General features: G+C 42.7%; 1 protein-coding gene across 3 annotated transcripts in view; it reads right to left on the reverse strand.

Moving 5' to 3' along the window:
* The window catches only part of LOC144340036 (uncharacterized), a 112,085-nt gene that overhangs the window by 77,911 nt on the left and 16,425 nt on the right, over positions 1–17,749 (reverse strand). Inside the window, exons 5-7 of one of the 3 annotated variants that reach the window (XM_077997806.1) lie at positions 10,975–11,096; positions 10,165–10,193; positions 1,879–9,238 (exon numbers count right to left, since the gene is read on the reverse strand). The exons of 1 other annotated variant lie outside the window; for it this stretch is intronic. In XM_077997806.1, the coding sequence (XP_077853932.1) occupies positions 9,230–9,238; positions 10,165–10,193; positions 10,975–11,096 (160 nt within the window). In that variant the 3' untranslated portion in view covers positions 1,879–9,229. Of the gene's footprint in view, positions 1–1,878; positions 9,239–10,164; positions 10,194–10,974; positions 11,097–17,749 lie in introns of those variants that run through there. One more of the 3 variants, XR_013415757.1, reaches the window with a different exon arrangement.

Raw genomic sequence — 17,749 nt, forward strand, 5'->3', positions numbered from 1 at the left:
TCAACATGCCAAGCCTTCTTCAATAGGCTTTACGTCCATTAACACGCTGAATTTTCACCAGAGCCCTATGAAATGGGTATGATTTTTAATCATCACTTTACAAATGAGGAAACTGAGGCCCAGACGCATCCAATGTAGTTCCCGAGGCTACAGTTGGTACGTGGTGAGGGATGGGCGTCAGCCATAGCAATCCGTGCAACTGGACAGAGGATTCCCTGAAAGAAGCATCGGGGGTATTTCGAAGGAAGTGAAATGAGTTTGAGATGCTGCAGGGTGCGCAGTGACATCCAGGAGGTAACCACAGATGTGAGAGGCAAGCTCAAGCCAGTCGAAATCCAAAACGTAGTCTTGGCGTCTTGTAGTCCACGAGCAGTAGCTGTGGACAGAGGAGGAGGGGAGCTGGGGGCCGGGGCATGGCGAAGCGTCTGTGGGAGACGGGAAGGCAGGCAATGTTTTGTGGAAGTTTGGCCATCGAGACAGCGCTGCAGCTGGAGGGGCCTCAGGTGGAGAGAGGAGGGCACATCTACCCAGCACGCCTGTGTAGATGGAAGAAAGGAAGAAAGACCAGAAGGCCGAAAGCCTCAGGCAGGGCGAGGATGGAGGCAGACAGCCGAGGCCCTGGGGTGGCATGGAAGCACCTCGGCGTGGGCTCCTCCGACATCGAGAGTCCAGGCGAACGATGCAAAGGTGAAAAAATGATAGAACATCAGAAAGTGAGGAAGAAATTAATTCCATGATAAGTCTCAACAGAAGAAATTAAAACTCGATGAAATGTGACTACTCACACATTACGATGCCCAACAGAGGCTGAGAAAAAGCCAGCCAGTTTAGTGTTGTTATAACACAAAATGCTACTGTTTCTTGTAACTCCATCTTTTAATGGTAAAGTTACATAACCATCCAAATAGAGTATCTTTTATTTGTAAAAAGGAGTATTTCCTTACACAGTCTCTGCATACTGTTTATTGATACTGTGCGTCATCCGGATGCTTGATCTCCATTAAACCCCAGACTTAGATTCATCCATTAGGAAGGTAAGACGTGGAGCCAAACAGAGAACTGTGTGCACAGCTGCACTCTCTGCGGGGCCCAAAGACCATGCCCACACATAGTTAACTGAAAGTGTGGAGCTTCAGGGTGTTTGTGTGTTTGTTTGTGTGTTTGTTTTGAGAAGTTTCACTCTTGTTGCCCAGGCTGGAGTGCAATGGCGTGATCTCAGCTTACCACAACCTCCGCCTCCCGGGTTCAAATGATTCTCCTGCCTCAGCCTCCCAAGTAGCTGGGATTACAGACATGCGCTACCACATCCGGCTAATTTTGTATTTTCAGTAGAGATGGAGTTTCTCCATATTGGTCAGGCTGGTCTCAAATTCCTGACCTCAGGTGATCGGCCCACCTCAGCCTCCCAAAGTGCTGGGATTACAGACCTGAGCCACTGTGCCTGGCTGGAACTTTAATATTAACATAAATATAGAGAGAGAAAGAGAGGGAGACAGTGCTCACCGGTATTTCACTAAGTAATGCTCTATAAACAATTGTAATTTTTTAATCTTTTAAAAAATTATGGCTGGGCACGGTGGCTCACGCCTGTAATCCCAGCACTTTGGGAGGCTGAGGCGGGCGGATCACGAGGTCAGGAGATCGAGACCATCCTGGCCAACATGGTGAAACCCCGGCTCTACTAAAAATACAAAAATTAGCTGGACTTGGTGGCATATGCCTGTGATCCTAGCTACTCGGGAGGCTGAGGCAGGGGAATCATTTGAACCTGGGAGGCGGAGGTTGCAGTGAGCTGGGATCATGCCACTGTACTCCAGCCTGGCGACAGAAACTCCATCTAATATATATATATATATCTCTCTCCTACACATTTCTAGGTCCTGTTGCCTCTCCCTGCGGCACGCAGCATCTTCACCCATTTTAACCACATCATGACAGTCTAAGTGAGTATCTTGCATTTCTAAGAACCAAGATATCAAGATTTTATCTTGGTAACCACCGTTCTTCTCTCTGCTTCTGTGAGTTCAACTTTTTTAGATTCCACATCTAAGTGAGAATATGCAGAGTCTGTCCTTCTGTACCTGGCTCATTCCACTCAGTGTCCCCCAAGTTCACCCAGGTTGTCATAAATGACAGACTTTCCTTCTTTTCGTGGCTGAGTAATATTCCATTTTGTGTGTGTGTATATGTGTGTACACACACAGGCACGTGTGTGTGTGTATGTGTGTATCTCTCTCACACACACCTTTTTTATCCGCCGGACACACAGGTCACATCCATATCTTGGCTACTGTGAACCGTGCTGCAATGAATACGGAAGCCCTAGGCCCAGGCCGCTGCTTTCCCAACTTTTTACGTAAGGCGGCTTCCAGGAAAATACCTCAGCAGGGGTGCTTTGCAGCAACCATAGAATTTTGAAAATTCATATTGAGTGCCCTTAGATGGTGCGGGGACTCTCCACTTCTACACAAGCCTTGCCATTCTCCATGGCCTCACAGCCAGCTCACTCACAGGCACCACCTGCTGGGTCCTGTGGGGTTTTAGTCTGTGACTTGGGGTGCAGGAATGAGATGGAATGGGTAAGACACACAAACACACACACACACAGTCCTTGAATTCACAGATATACATTCACATTCAGCTCTCCTACTTTTTTTTTTTTTTTTTTTTGAGGCAGAGTCTTGCTCTGTCACCCAGGCTGGAGTGCAGTGGTGAAATCTCGGCTCACTGAGACCTCTGCCTCCCAGGTTCAAGTGATTCTCCTGTCTCAGCCTCCTGATAGCTGGGATTACAGGTGCATGCCACCACACCTGGGTAATTTTGTATTTTTAGTAGAGATGGGGTTTCACCATGTTGGCCAGGCTGCTCTCAAACTCCTGACCTCAGGTGATCCGCCCGCCTCGGCCTTCCAAAGTGCTGGGATTACAGGCATGAGCCGCTGCCCCCGGCTTCTCCCACTTATTTTCTACAGCAGACTTCCTGGTGAGCATTTTCAGTAATTCTCAGGCTCCTCATCTGTGGGAACAGTAACATCTTGGCAGCCCACTCCACAGAGACGTTCGACTGCATGACCCCTCACAGAATTGGTGTAAAAAGCAACATTAAATGACAACGCTTACAAACTATTTTTAAAAGTATTCAGTGCTGAGGATTGTGACTTCCAAAGGTCAAGAGCCGGGAAGGACCTTGCACACGAGCCACGAGTTGGAGGCAGAAGCGAGTGCTCCACCGCTAGCTGTAGGGTAAGTCCACACACGCATGGAAGAGGGAAAATGAAAAGCTGCCTTTCAAACGTCTCTTATTAGCAGCCTGGTCACAGGTTAGTGGCAAAACGTACAGTGGTTAAACTAATTTTTACCACACTGATGTACAGTTTTAAAAATCAGAAACACAAGCAAAACGTCATGTTTTTTCTTCTGATTTTTCAAAACCTCCAGATCCCTATTATTTCGATCTGGAGTATTTGCAGTAAAACACAAATGCTCACGGTAACAGGAGCAAATGACACTGTCATGACCACGGTTGACAATGCCAGAGCCACGTTCCCAGCGCTCTGCTTCGCAGGGATCACTTACTGTGAGGATATTTTTCTGGAAGGGTGAAATGGAATTCAACCACACAACCCCTAATAACATTAATAGAAACCACACTGCACCCGCAGCACATTTCTGATAGTCTACGAAATGGATATCAGATGTTGTGGTGACATCAGTGGCTGGCACACAGGCTGAAACACTTGCTAGTAAGGACAGAAAAGTTTGTTTCTGAAAATGTCACCTGTATCCTGTGGTGACAATGTGAGTCAGGCTGAGGTGAATTTGAAAATTACACCTGCTACACAAGCAAACGCGTCCTCAGGGCTCATTCTGGAGAAATCAATAAATTCTGTGGACCTCCTCAGTGGGAAGTCACCCTGTACTATTAAATTTTGCAAACGGTATTTTCCTTCCTGGTGTTTATTCCATCTTAATTAAAAATGGTTCGCACGGTTTTGGAAGTAAAGTCTGTCTTCTCCACTGTAATCTAAGTCCCACGGGCGTGAGGCCATTTCCTTCTTATTCATCTTCGTATCGTCCAGAACCAAGGGCACAAATCTCTGTTGACTACAAACACAAGTGTGCTGAGATTTTTGGGTGGGGGGTCGGGGGTGCCAGATTTAAAGGGGTATAAGTCAGCTCCACGTCATCAGGAGTTCACAAACCTAGTTGACTAATGAGACATCACAGAAGATAATTTACAGCATAGATTAAGCGTAAGATAAATGACAAATGATTTAGATTATAATACCAAAAGACATTCTAGACATATTATTACAATATATATATTTACGCAGAAAGCCTTACTCTGTAAAATTATGTTCTTAAGTGATACTCCCAGAGCTGGAATGATGTGGTAGTATTTTATAGAAAAATAATATTAACACCCTTTTTCCACAAAAATTAATTTTAAAAATGGTAATATTTGCGATAGCTTAACAAACTTCCTAGCTTAAAGCTTTAGGAAATATTTTAAAAGTATTAAAGTGTATGTAAAACAAAGATGAGGAACTTTAAAACAATTCCTTAACTACTTAGTAGTTGTTATTACTCCAATATGTAAAAAGCTTAGATCTCCGGAGCTCTTGTCCTTAACACAAGGAAGGAAAAAAACGGACAACCTGAAAATCAAGGACCTTTTATGGATCCATTGAAGAACTATGAGGTCACAGGGAAAACTGCTGCTCCGAGAACTGGAGAGACCATACACGGAGAACCAGCACTGGAGTCAGCTCACCCGGGGCTGAGGGCAGGAGCCACAAGCTGGCAGGAATATTAGATGGTGATTGGATGAACCTCTGGAGGCTGCACATGGCCCAGCCTGAGAGTGAGAAATTCCTGGCCCAACCTTAGGGGGCGTCCACACTCTCATAGTTTTACCTCCAGGAACCCCACCAGGTTCTCAAATAAAGAGCCAAGAAAAAATCCCTTGTGTTTTAGGCAGGGGGAGGGAAAGTAATCATTTTGAAGGACGCCAAGAGCATTCTCCATCACAATGCCCTCCTCTGCAGGGAAAAGACTTTACCAGGGACTTATCTCACCTACCACCTGCAGGGAGGACAACTACCCATCTCCAGCCTCCTCTGGCTCCCTTTCTCACCAAAGGAAAATAATATAGGGCAGAAGCTCTGATCTACTTAAAGAAAAGAAAAGCATCACAGAAGGAATACATGAAGGGAAAATTTTTTTTATCCTTAATCTTTTCTTACCAGTAACTATTTTTTCATTGTAACAATAGTAATAATGTATTGGTTGATTATAGTATATGGATAAGGAAAATGAATGACAGCCACATTATAAGAGATGGGCAGAAGGGATTGGGAATATTTTGTTATAAGGTACCTATCTGCACTACTCGTGAACTGTATATTGTTATTTGAAAGTGAACTTAAAGTAGTTGTAAATGTATATTGCAAACTGTGGGGTAACCACTAAGAAAATATTTAGATATAAGTATAACTGATAAGCCAAAAGAGGAGAGAGAGATCATATAAAATGCTTAATTAAAGCCAGAGAACTCAGTAAAAGAGGGGAAGGGGAAAAGTTCAACAAATAGAAAACAGTTACAAACATGGTAAATATTAACCCAGCTAGATCAAAAATCACTTTAAATGTAAATGGTCTAAATACACCAATTAAAAGGCAGAGATTGTCAGCGTGGATTAAAAAAATCAAGACTCAAGTAAATGTCTACAAATACGAGCATGCTTTCTATCTTCCTGGCTGATCACGGTACTCCTGCCAAACTTTAAGCTCTGCACAGATGAAACCTAATTTGCTTCAGCATTTTTCAGCATAGGGTTGTTTTCATTAGTATTTGTATTACTATAGAAATGATAGAAATAATAATATCCACCACTGATTAAGCACCTACTGTATGCTAGGCGTTGTGATCTCAATACATAGGAGGTCCTTAATGGTCATTTGATGAATAGATGAATAAATTAATAAACCAGTTAATAAAAACTCTAAGCATGCTGAATTTTGTGTTCACCTACATCTCTGCCCAGCTTTCTTTAAATGAGTGACTACCATACAGCCAAGTCTGGTTTATATAAGCTGCAAAGGGAGAGGAAAAAGCATAGATTTTAATCTAATATTAAATTCCCCATGAAGAAATTATCTCTAGTATCAGTAAATTCTTCATCTTTCACTGCCTTGCCATTCACCAATCCTTCTAAGGACTGGTCTCTCTGCTTTTTCTGTCCTTGTTCACAGTGATGGAAAATAGGAAATGCATAAAAGTACACACCCCACTGCTTCACAATTGGGTTATCACTAACAGAATTGTATGCTCTATGAAGGAAAGTCCTAAGAGTAATCTAATCTACAGGGACTCAATCTTCACTCCCAAAAATCATGACATGCACAATCTGGAACTTTGGCACCAAGTTTGAGGAAGGACCTGGATATATGGAACCAGATCAACCTGGAAGCCCACAGTGTAACAGTTGCCAGGCCAGGACAACCACATGGGCACTGGTCTGAGCACCAAGAAATCCAGGTTGCAGATGTGAGTTGGTAATTATTACGCACAAGTTCCCCAATTCTCTGGCCTCAGTTTCACCATCTATAAAGTGAGCAAACATACTCTAAATAATCTCTTATATCCCCTCCAAATTCAAAGTTCTAAGTTCTAAATTGATGAAAACAATATAATAATTATTGAATCTATATATAACTCTATTGTGCGATTCAATCCTATATGAGATCGTGAACACAGAGACAATGTAAAAGTCTGTGTTCCCATTGCCTTCCTTAACACTGACTCATAATTTGAAAGTCAAATGGTATTTATCAAATGTAAACACAAGGACATAAAATTAGCCTCATTCCACACCATGTCTCTTACCTCTCTTCACTCCTAAACTTACTTAAACTTCAATTAACACCATGTTTCCTCACAACCAGCCAGCTGTCGAACTTCTCCACACACTAGTCCAGAGCTCCTGACTCTTGATTATTCTGTCTTAAAGCCAAAAATCCTACCACATCAGAATAATATGAACAGTAATCAATACTATGTAGTGTCCATCAAGGTTATGTCAGGCATTATGCTCAGTGGTTCCTACGTTATCTATTCCATCCTCATTGCAAACCCATGCAGTAGGTCCTACCCATATTCAACCCACAGAGAAGCTGAGTCTCTGGGAGATTAGGTGACTTAGTCCAGGCCATACATCTAGTAGGTTTTAGAACCAAAAGTCAAACTTAACTCTTCATGAGTTCCTAGCCATGTTCTTGCCATTTTATCAGTTTTTAAATATCTTTAGTAGCAGAACCCTCTTTGGAGTAAAAATATGTACACAGAACCCCAATATACAAAACAAAAGTGAGAGTATATTGGAAGTGTAAACACATAAATGAATACCCTATTATAAAGGAAATATTTTCCTATTATAAAGGAAATCAATGAAAATTATAACAAATTCTGATAAACACAGAAACCAGGAGTTGCTCATGACCTTTGCAGATATTTACCAGCCTCTGTATCCTGTTCACGTTGGTATTCTGTTTGGGTTGCACATTGCCCTACATAGTTGAAAATAACCATGGGTTTTTAACATTTCACCTTGCAATCTGGCTGTTCTTCAATCAAATTGACCCAGATGTTTGCAACAAGAGTAGGAAACTATAAAAATATGTAAAGCAATCCCAGGTTTACAATATCTACCATATGTACCAAAAATATAAGGGCACGATGGCCAGATGCATATTCACTTGTTACCACACAAATGACGGATAAGCTGTCACTAGATCAAATGTCAAGTGAACGTGAAAGCTTGTGTGGCCATTCATTGAGCCAGTATTACCACTACAAATACACGCACACACGTGTCTATACACACACATATATGTAATGCTTTGGAAATACTGTCTTTTACAGACGTTGACATTAGTGGGAATCACAAGCCTAAATTCCAAGAAAGATCATTATAGAGATAGAACTTTTAAATTAATAATGGATTATAAGAAGTTCAAATACTGACCACAAAATGGCAGGATTATCTTTAGTTCAAAGTCTTCCCCAAAGAAACTAATCTAGAAGCACAAAGTAATGTCTTACTGTCTTGTTATTTTCCAGTGTGTTAAAATGTAGCATACACTGAAATTTGAGGAGGTTATTTTTATCACTACTTTTAAAATAGTTTAAATTATCTATGAATATATGTATTCATAAACACTGTACTAATGCACATGGCTTGGTCCTGTGGTGCTGAGTCCTGCGTGGGCATGCAGAGGGAGCTTTCTAGTGTAGAACACCCAGTCCAGGCTGGGCGCGGTGGCTCACACCTGTAATCCCAGCACTTTGGGAGGCCGAGGTGGACGGATCTCTCCAGGTCAGAAGTTCAAGACCAGCCTGGCCAATATGGTGAAACCCTGTCTCTACTAAAAATACAAAAATTAGCTGGGCATGGTGGCGCACGCCTGTGGTCCCAGCTACTTGGCAGGCTGAGACAGGAGAATCGCTTGAACCCAGGAGGCAGAGGTTGCAGTGAGATGAGATCATGCCACTGCACTCCAGCCTGGGAGACAGAGTGAGACTCTTTCTCAAAAAAAAAAAAAAAAAGATGACTGCCCAGTCAGACTCTCTAAATGAAATGAGTTCTTAAACGGAGCCGACCACCTGATTTCACTAGTTGTCCCTCCTCGTTAGGAAAGTGCCAAGTCACCTTGCACTGGGCATTTTCTAAGCGCTGCCATTTGAGGTGCAGCTTTAAACTGATATATTGCAGGCTAGCAGTCACCTACCAAATGTCAAACGTAAAATGGCAGGATCAGTGTCAAGAATTTTCTTAACTAATGTAGTGTTTGGGTGCTGAGTAATTTATTAACTAAACTATTAATGCTTGAAATGTTTTTGTCAAGTTTTGCAAAAATGTCACAAACGTTTCAGATGCCATCCACACAGGCTAACTGGCAGGAAAAAGCAAACCCATTACATAGGACTTGATGGAATATTTATAAGATCCAATTTCAAACAGATCCAGGCACTCGGCCAAAGTGCAAGATAGATGCCTCACTTTTAGAATTTGAGCGTCTAATGAAATTCAACAAAACAGAAAAGAAAGAGAATTCAAATAATTTTCGGTGCCCAATAATACTTTTCTTGAGATTGTTCAATATACTCAGATATAGTTTTATGTAGTTATCCATTTCTTCCCAAAGAATTCCAGAGATATCTTCAAAATTCAGTTATGCTGCAAAAAAAAGAGTGGTCTCTAATGGATATTCAGTGTAATCAACTTATTAAAGAAAGCAGAGACACTGCATAAAAGACCAACAGACTCAAAAAGGGTCCCTGGAAAGGAAGAGTGAAATTATTGGACAAAGTTACAGTGGACAGAGGCTGTAGATGTTATAACCCTAAGTTGCCCGGTGAGGAGGAGAACCTCCAGCAGCTGAGCTCTCTTGCCTCATCCTCTTCTGGTGAGACTGACGCTCTGTGCTGGAGATGGCTCACCCCCCCAGCGGCAGCTTATGCCTAAAAGAATAGAAAAGAATGCTCATGCCAAGAATTTTGCTACAGTTCAACATTGCATTGGGGAAAAGTATAATGAATGAATCATGTGAACTAATTTTTTAAAGTCCAGACTCATTCCAGGCCACATAAAGGGGTGTCATTTACTTAAAACAACAATTGTGCTTGAACATCAGTCCTGTTTCCAAGAATACGGGGGCCTGGACTGATGCAACCAGTGCTTCTCCCACTGCCGTCAGCCAGAAAAACTAGTTCAAAATAAACATTTTTAAAAGACACAGCTGAGCTCAAGAGGAAGAGCAGAAAGCCCCAGAGGTCAAGGGTGAGAGAAGCAGCCGGCGGCACACAGGTGACCCAAGGCCTCGGGCAGGAGAGTGGACCTGCAGTCCAGCTCACACAGCTTCCGGATGTGCAGCCTGTGCCCAAAGCAGGGAGACTGGCTGAGCTCTGCAGGTGATGGGCAAAGCCACAAGGCCACGTTATCAATGGACGGAGCAGCGTAAAGACACTCGCTGTCTCCCCAGGGTCTGGAGAGGTGAAACATCATCCATAAGGTGCAGAATTTCCAAATCTGCAGCACGAGAAGGGGGTAGAGTCTGAATACGACTGCCCGAAGACAGCAGGAACTCCAAGCAAAAAACTTACCTCGAAATTTAGACTGGAACTGCTGAAGCCTGCATGGACCAAAAGAAGCAAAAATGAGAACACTTTGAAGAAGGAATTCCCAAAGCAGGACAGATGAAAATACCGCACGCATGCACACACACTACAATACACACCTTGTTTTTCCCACTTTGGAGCTGAGGAAACTGAGTCACATAGGAGTTACGTAAGTTACCCCGGTCAAAGACCTATTGGCAATAAAGCAGGCATTTGAAGCCAAGCAGTATGTCTCTGGAGTCATCTTTAAAATACGATGCTTAAGCCCATTTCATCACTATCTCGCTGCACCCACACAGCTGAATGAGATGCACGGCCCTGCCAACTGAGGTCACTTCGCAGGACAATTACATGTTTAATTTGAACCAAATGATAACGAAGGTAATACATATCAAAGAATCTGTATTACCTTGGAGAAACAGCTCTCATAGTATCCAAAGAGAAATACTTAGCCTTACATGCATGTATGAGAAAAAATTAAAAATTAGTAAGCCAAGAGTCCAACATAAGCTTGCAAATCCTGAGAAAGAAGAGGAAGATGATGCGGATGGAACGTCTGTGTGCCTTTGTTGACAGTGGTTATGAGACCACGGTTTTTCTTTTTTGTTAAAAGAATGTAAACCAGAGACACACAGCAAAGGAGGTGCAGCACTGAGCCACTGATCTCGGGGACAAAGCGCACTCTGAGTGTTAGGTGCAAATGAGGAAGTAACACTTCGGAGAGGATTTGGAGCGGGTTCCTCGTGAGGATGAGACAGCATTGACAGTTACCAGGCCCCTTTATGGAAGTCTTACCTGATTGTTCAAAAGGGGTGGGAAGACATGTTGCTAGGAAGCACGTTCTGTGTGGCCCCTGGGCACAATATGTCACAGGTCTCATGAATGTCTGAAATCTCCAGCCAGGGGTGTGTAGTTTACTATTATAGTGAGCAAAGGGTCAGTCTGAGGACAGGCAAAATCAAAATGCACATGTTCTCTACAGGGGAAATTCCCCACTGGAGACAGCTTTGCTTGAGTGAGCTTGACGACAGTGCAAATGCTGGGGCTTTTTGTGTTGGCAGTGTGGTCACCACAGTTGCCACATTGCAAGGACATGGTTATTTCCTTGACTACCTGTGCTGCCTCACCTCCAAAACTCATATGTTGAAGTCCTAACCTCCAGTGTGGCTATATTTGGAGATTGGGCTTCCAGGGAAATAATTAAGGTTAAATGAGACTATAAGGGTGGGGCCCTGATCCCATAGAATTAGTGTCCTTATAAGAACAGACACTCTCCCTCTCTCTCTCCCTTTCCCTCTCTCTCCTTCTTTGTCTCTTTCTCCCTCTCTCTCTCTTCTTCTCTGTCTCCCTCCCACTCCTCCCGCCAAGCCCTGAGGAAAGGCCACATGAGGACACAGAAGATGACTATCTGCAACCCAAGGAGAGAGCCCTCACCAGAACCTGACCGTGCTGCCACCTTGGTCTTGGACTTGCAGCCTCCTTAACTGTGAGCAATAAATGTCTGTTACGCCACCCAGTCTGTACTACATTTTTATGTCAGCCTGAGCCAACTAATACAGACGGAATTAAAGATAAGAGCAGAATAAGGAAAATAATAATGATAAGGAAAATAATGAGATTAGATGACATGTTTTATAACACATGGATTTCATAAATACTTGGGCCATTTTAATCTATGATAACGTTGGGTATTTACAAGATGGGTCATCTTTGAACTATTTTTCTTCTTCAAAATTGCCTTTGCTATGCTTGGCCCTTTTTATTTTCATATGAATTTTATCATGAGTGTATCAATTTCCAAAAAATATTGCTGAGATTTTGGTTGGAACTGCATTGAATCTACAGATGTTCTCGGAAATAATGACATTTTACCAATAACATGACATCTAGTTCATGGGCACGGCAAGTCTGTCCATAGATGAAGCTCTTCTTTCCTTTATTTCTACCATGTTTTCTAATTTTCAGCACAGAGATCGCCTCATTTTTCACTACAATTATGCATGGAAATTTCCTGTCTGTGATGCTAGTGGTAATTTATTAAAATTTTATTTCCAGTTGTTTAATGACCGTATATAGAAAGGCAGTTATTATTAACCTTGTATCCTGCAACCTTGAAAACCTTACCTAAGAATTCTAAGAGTTTACCTGTAGATTCTTTTGGATTTTCTATCAACAATATTTAATACCTGAACACATTAAATCTGATATCTGAACTATTTTCCATTTGCCGACTGATTTCCTCAGTTGCATTCCTGACTCTGTTTTTCTAAAGAGTATTTCAGAATTACGCTTCCAGGAGTCATCCATTAGATGAGAGGTTGCCAGAATTCTTCCGTGACCGCCCCACCTACAGCCCGGCTGAGCTAAGTACCCTCCCTTCATGCTTGGACAGCACACTGTGTCTACATCTATCTTCCTGAAATGAGCTGTGTATGAGATCATCTTGTCCTTGTCTTTCTCTTCTCCTGAAGACAAGGCCCATTCTCTTCAATTTTATATCCCTAATGCCTCCTGGAAGATAATAAGCTCTCAATAAATATCTATGGAACTGAAGAGCCAAACTAAATTATTAGCAACCATAATGGCCAAGGGTTTCACTCTGTGCTCTTATTCAATCCTCATGAAATCTATGAGGTAAGAAGAGCAGACATAATTAACAACCAGGTTACAGGAAGCTACGGGTCAAAATAGTAATTAAGTGGGAATTGTCCACAGCGATAAACCTGGTCCACAGTAGGCCTGGGGCCAGGAACTCATGCTCTTTCCCTTCCCCTTTTGCTGTTTCCAGACAAAAATGAAAATGCTGAGAGTGGAGCTCTGGGTCAGACTTTTTATACTATGCACATAAAAAGCAAATGCTTAGGTAGAGGTCATTTATTGATTTATGTGTTTGTTCTAGCATCCAAGGCTTCAGGAACCAAAGGGCCATCATGCTTTTGTAGCAGACAAGAGAGTCTTCTGCAGTATTTACAACTGATATAACTGAGCTACATGGCTGAAATCTACAGATCATTATATTCATGATGGGATGTTATGGACTGAATTGAGTTCTCCCTCTCTCAAAATTCATATGCTGAAGTCCTAGCCCCTGCAATGTGACTGTATTTGAAGATAAGGTCTTTAAAGAGGTGATTAAGTCAAAATGAGGTCATTAGGTGGGGGCCCTAATCCAATCTGCCTGGCGTCCTCATAAGAAGAGGAGATTCAAACACAGACACACAGAGGGACGACTCTGTGAGGACATAGGGCAAAGACGCTTCTGCAAGCCACGCAGAGAGGCCCCAGGAGAAACCAACCCTGCCAACACCTTGATCTTGGACTTCCAGCCTCCAGCGCTGTAAGAAAAAATTTCTGTGGCTTCAGCCTCACACCGTCTGTGGTCTTTGCCACAGCAGCCCTGAGACACAGGTGGCACTGTCAGATGAAGTCCTCTTCCGTGTGTGGACACCTCCTAGGCTTGTCTCTCCTCCTTTCCTGTGCTCACCCTTCACATCCAGGCACATAGGGAAATGGGAGGACAGCTCTTCCCACTCACATCTCACCTCCCTGCAGCACCTTACATCAGACCCTTTCCCCACCCTCATCCCCAAGACATACCCATCCTCCTCATGGGCATGACCTCCCACGTGAGCACCTCACATGTGAACAGAGGACAAGCCAAGGGAGAGGAGAGATGAGGAGCGTCGCTCATGGGAAGAACAAATGGAATGCTGTCTGCAGGACTCACCACGTCCACGCAGAGGATACAGCCATTGCACTGTCAACCCCTATCTGCTCCCAGGCTGGGTGGACCTCACGCTCTGGACAGCAACCAGGGGAGAGGGTAAAATCAGACAACAGGATTCTTTGCTTGTTCTGACATCAGCCCAACCCACTGAAGGCATGGGAGAGCAAGGTCTTGCCCTGCCTTCTCTCAACTCATGTGTCACTATGCTTCCATAATGCTTCAGTTCATGTGTCATGAATTGAGAGACACCCATCGTGAGATACCACTTCTGCCTTTCTCGTCTACTGTAATGGCAGCACTAGAAGAGAAAGGAAGAACGGGTATGCGACTTAGGCTGAGTCCATCGCGTCCTTTGACCTGTCACTGGAGGAGCAACAGGCTGACTGTGCCCAATAAGTTTGCATACATTGGGCTTGGATTTATATATTTATGCAAAACTCTAAATGTTTATAAGTATTTAAACTCATACAAATAATCCTCAGTCCTTCGTTTCTTCTCTTGACTTGACCAAGGTTCCCCCCGGTACCTCCTTTGGGACAGCCTTATGGTGTTCTTTTGTTTTATTGTTTTGTTTTGTTTTTGTTTTTATTTTGAGACAGAGTCTCACTCTGTCACCCAGACTGGAGTGCAGTGGCACAATGTTGGCTCACTGCAACCTCCACCTCCCGGGTTCAAGCGATTCTCCTGCCTCAGCCTCCTGAGTAGCTGGGACTACAGGTGCCGCCACCACGCCTGGCTAATTTTTTGTATTTTTAGTAGAGATGGGGTTTCACCGTGTTAGCCAGGATGGTCTCAATCTCCTGACCTCATGATCCACCTGCCTCGGCCTCCCAAAGTGCTGGGATTATAGGCGTGAGCCGCCGCACTCAGTCTATGGTGTTCTTTAATTCTGGGATCAAATTAGGCTCAAGCTGGGTACAGTGGCCAACGTTTGTAATCTCAGCACTTTGGGAGGCCAAGTCAGGCAGATCACCTGAGGTCAGGAGTTCAAGACCAGCCTGGCCAACATGGTGAAACCCTGTTTCTACCAAAAAATACAAAAATTAGCTGGGCACAGTAGTGCACACCTGTAGTCACAGCTACTGGGGAGGCTGAGGTGGGAGAATTGCTTGAACCTAGGAGGCAGAGGTAGCAGTGAGCCAAGATTGCACCACTGCACTCCAGCCTATGTGACAGAGTGAGACTCTGCCTCAAAAAATAAAAGAAAAAAAAGAGAGAAAAGAAAAGAAGTAGGAGAGCTGAACTTGAATGTCTCAAAAAAAAAAAAAATTAGGCTCACGTGTCTAGTTACTTCTAGTTTCACGTCAATACACGTGTGGTTCTGAGCCACCTAGTAGTCTTTCTTTGGTGATAACACTGTGGGCAGCTGGCTGTCTTCCAACTGTGTGAAAACCATATTTTGCTTCTGTAATCCAAAGTACACAAGAGTCTCACATTTTATTCCTACTATGTCTTACCAGGTCCCTGAACGAGTGAAATCCAACGAACTCTGTCATTTAATTAATAGTATTTATCAATGTTAATTTCTTAGTTTTGATTACTATATGATGGTTATATAAGATACTAACATTGGAGGAAGTTGAGGGAAGGGTATATTGGTAACTGCAGTATTTTGCAACTCTTTAAGTCTAAACCATCTCAAAGTTAAAAGTTTAAAAAAATTCAGGCTTTGGAATTGGTCTGGAAATAAGGATAAAGAAATATTAAAGTTGTTGCCTTCGTTTTCTGGTTCAGGGATTGAGGTACGGTGGTGCCACAGCCTTTAATAAGGAATCCTCTTTTAGGTAGGAAAATACTGGCATCTTTAACAAATAATCCTCAAAATTTAAATAGCTTAACAAGACAAAATTTTTATTTTTCTCTCAAACCACAAGTCCAGTGTGGATATTCTGTCATGACCAGCAGTTGAGGGGTGGGTTCCAGGGCACTATGAACCATGACTGGCAATTGATGGGCAAGGTGGGGGTGCTATGTCTCATGGCTGGCAATTGAGGGGTGAGTTAGGGGGTGCTATGCCCCATGGCTGGCAATTAAGGGGTGGGTTGTGGGGAGCTATGCCCCATGACTGGCAATGGAGGGGTGGGTTGGGGAGAGCTACCCCCTATACTGTTATTTCAAGACTCAAGCTAATGGAGGTTCTGCCATCATCAATGTGTGGCTTCCAAGGTTTCCCAGGGGGTCAACATCTACCTGGAAACTGGGAGAGAGTAAAGGGATCGCCCAAGACAATCCCATTTACAATAGCTACAAATAAAACAGAATACCTAGGAATATATTTAACCAAGGAGGTGAAAGATTGCTACAAGGAAAACTACCACACACTGATGAAAGAAATTGCAGATGACACGAACAAACGGAAAAACATCCCATGCTCATGGATGTTAAGATTAATATTGTTAAAAAGACCATACTGCCTACAGCAATCTACAGACTCATTATACCCTATCAAAATATCAATGTCATTTTTCACAGTCTTAGAAAAAAAAAATCCTAAAAGTTATATAGAACCACCAAAGAATATGAACAGCCAAAGCAATCCTAAGCAAAAAGAACAAAGCTGGAGGCATTACATTACCTGACTTCAAATTATACTACAAAGCTATAGTTACCAAAACAGCATGGCACTGGTATAAAAACAGACACATAGATCAATGGAACAGAATAGAGAACTCAGAAATAAAGCCATACATCTACAGCCAACTGTTCACAAAGGCAACAAAAACATAAACTGGAGAAAGGATATTCTTTTCAATAAATGGTGTTGGGAAAATTGGATTGCCATATGCAGAAAAAAGAAACTGGACCCCTATCGCTCACTATATACAAAAATCAACTAAAGGCCAGGTATGGTGCCTCACACCTGTAACCCCAGCACTTTGGAAGGCGGAGGCAGGCAGATCACTTGAGCTCAGGATTTTGAGACAAGCCTGGCTAACATGGTGAAACCCCATCTCTACTAAAAAAAAAAAAAAATACAAAACTTAGCCAGGCGTGGTGGTGGGCACCTGTAATCCCAGCTACTCAGGAGGCAATGGCAGGAGAATCATTTGAACCTGGGAGGTGGAGGTTGCAGTGAGTTGAGACAGCTGCCTCAAAACAAAAACAACAACAAAAAAGTCAACTCAAGATGGATTAAAGACTTACATGTAAGACCTGAAACTAAAAATACTGGAAGAAAACCTAGGGAAAACTCTTCTAGACATTGGTCTAGAAAAAGAATTTATGCCTAAGACCTCAAATGCAGAAACAACTAAAGCAAAAATAGACAAATGGGACTTAATTAAACTAAAAAGGTTCTGTACAGCAAAAGAAATCATCAACAGAGTAAACAGATAACCTGCAGAATGGTAGAAAATATTTGCAAACAATGCATCCAACCAGGGACTGATATCCAGAATTTACAAGGAATTCAAACAACTAACAAAAACAACAAAAATAAGCCCATTAAAAAAGCGGGCAAAGGACAAAAATAGACGTTTTTCAAAAGAAGTCATACAAATGGCCAACTAGCATATGAAAAAATGCTCATCACTAATCAGAGAAATGTAAATTAAAATCACAATTAGATACCATCTTATACCAGTCAGAATGGCTATTGCTTAAAAGACAAAAATAACAGATGTTGGCAAGGATGTGGAAAAAAGAGAATGTTTATACACTGTTGGTGAGGATGTAAATTAGTGCAACCTCTATGGAAAACAGTATGGAGGCCGGGAGCAGTGGCTCATGCCTGTAATCCCAGAAATTCGGGAGGCCGAGGTGGGAGGATCGCTTGAGCCCAGGAGTTTGAGACCAACCTGGCCAACGTGGTGAAACCCCATCTCCATTAAAACTGCAAAAATT

The sequence above is a fragment of the Macaca mulatta genome, chromosome 3 (genome assembly GCF_049350105.2).
Source record: "Macaca mulatta isolate MMU2019108-1 chromosome 3, T2T-MMU8v2.0, whole genome shotgun sequence".
NCBI classification, from domain to species: Eukaryota; Metazoa; Chordata; class Mammalia; order Primates; family Cercopithecidae; genus Macaca; species Macaca mulatta.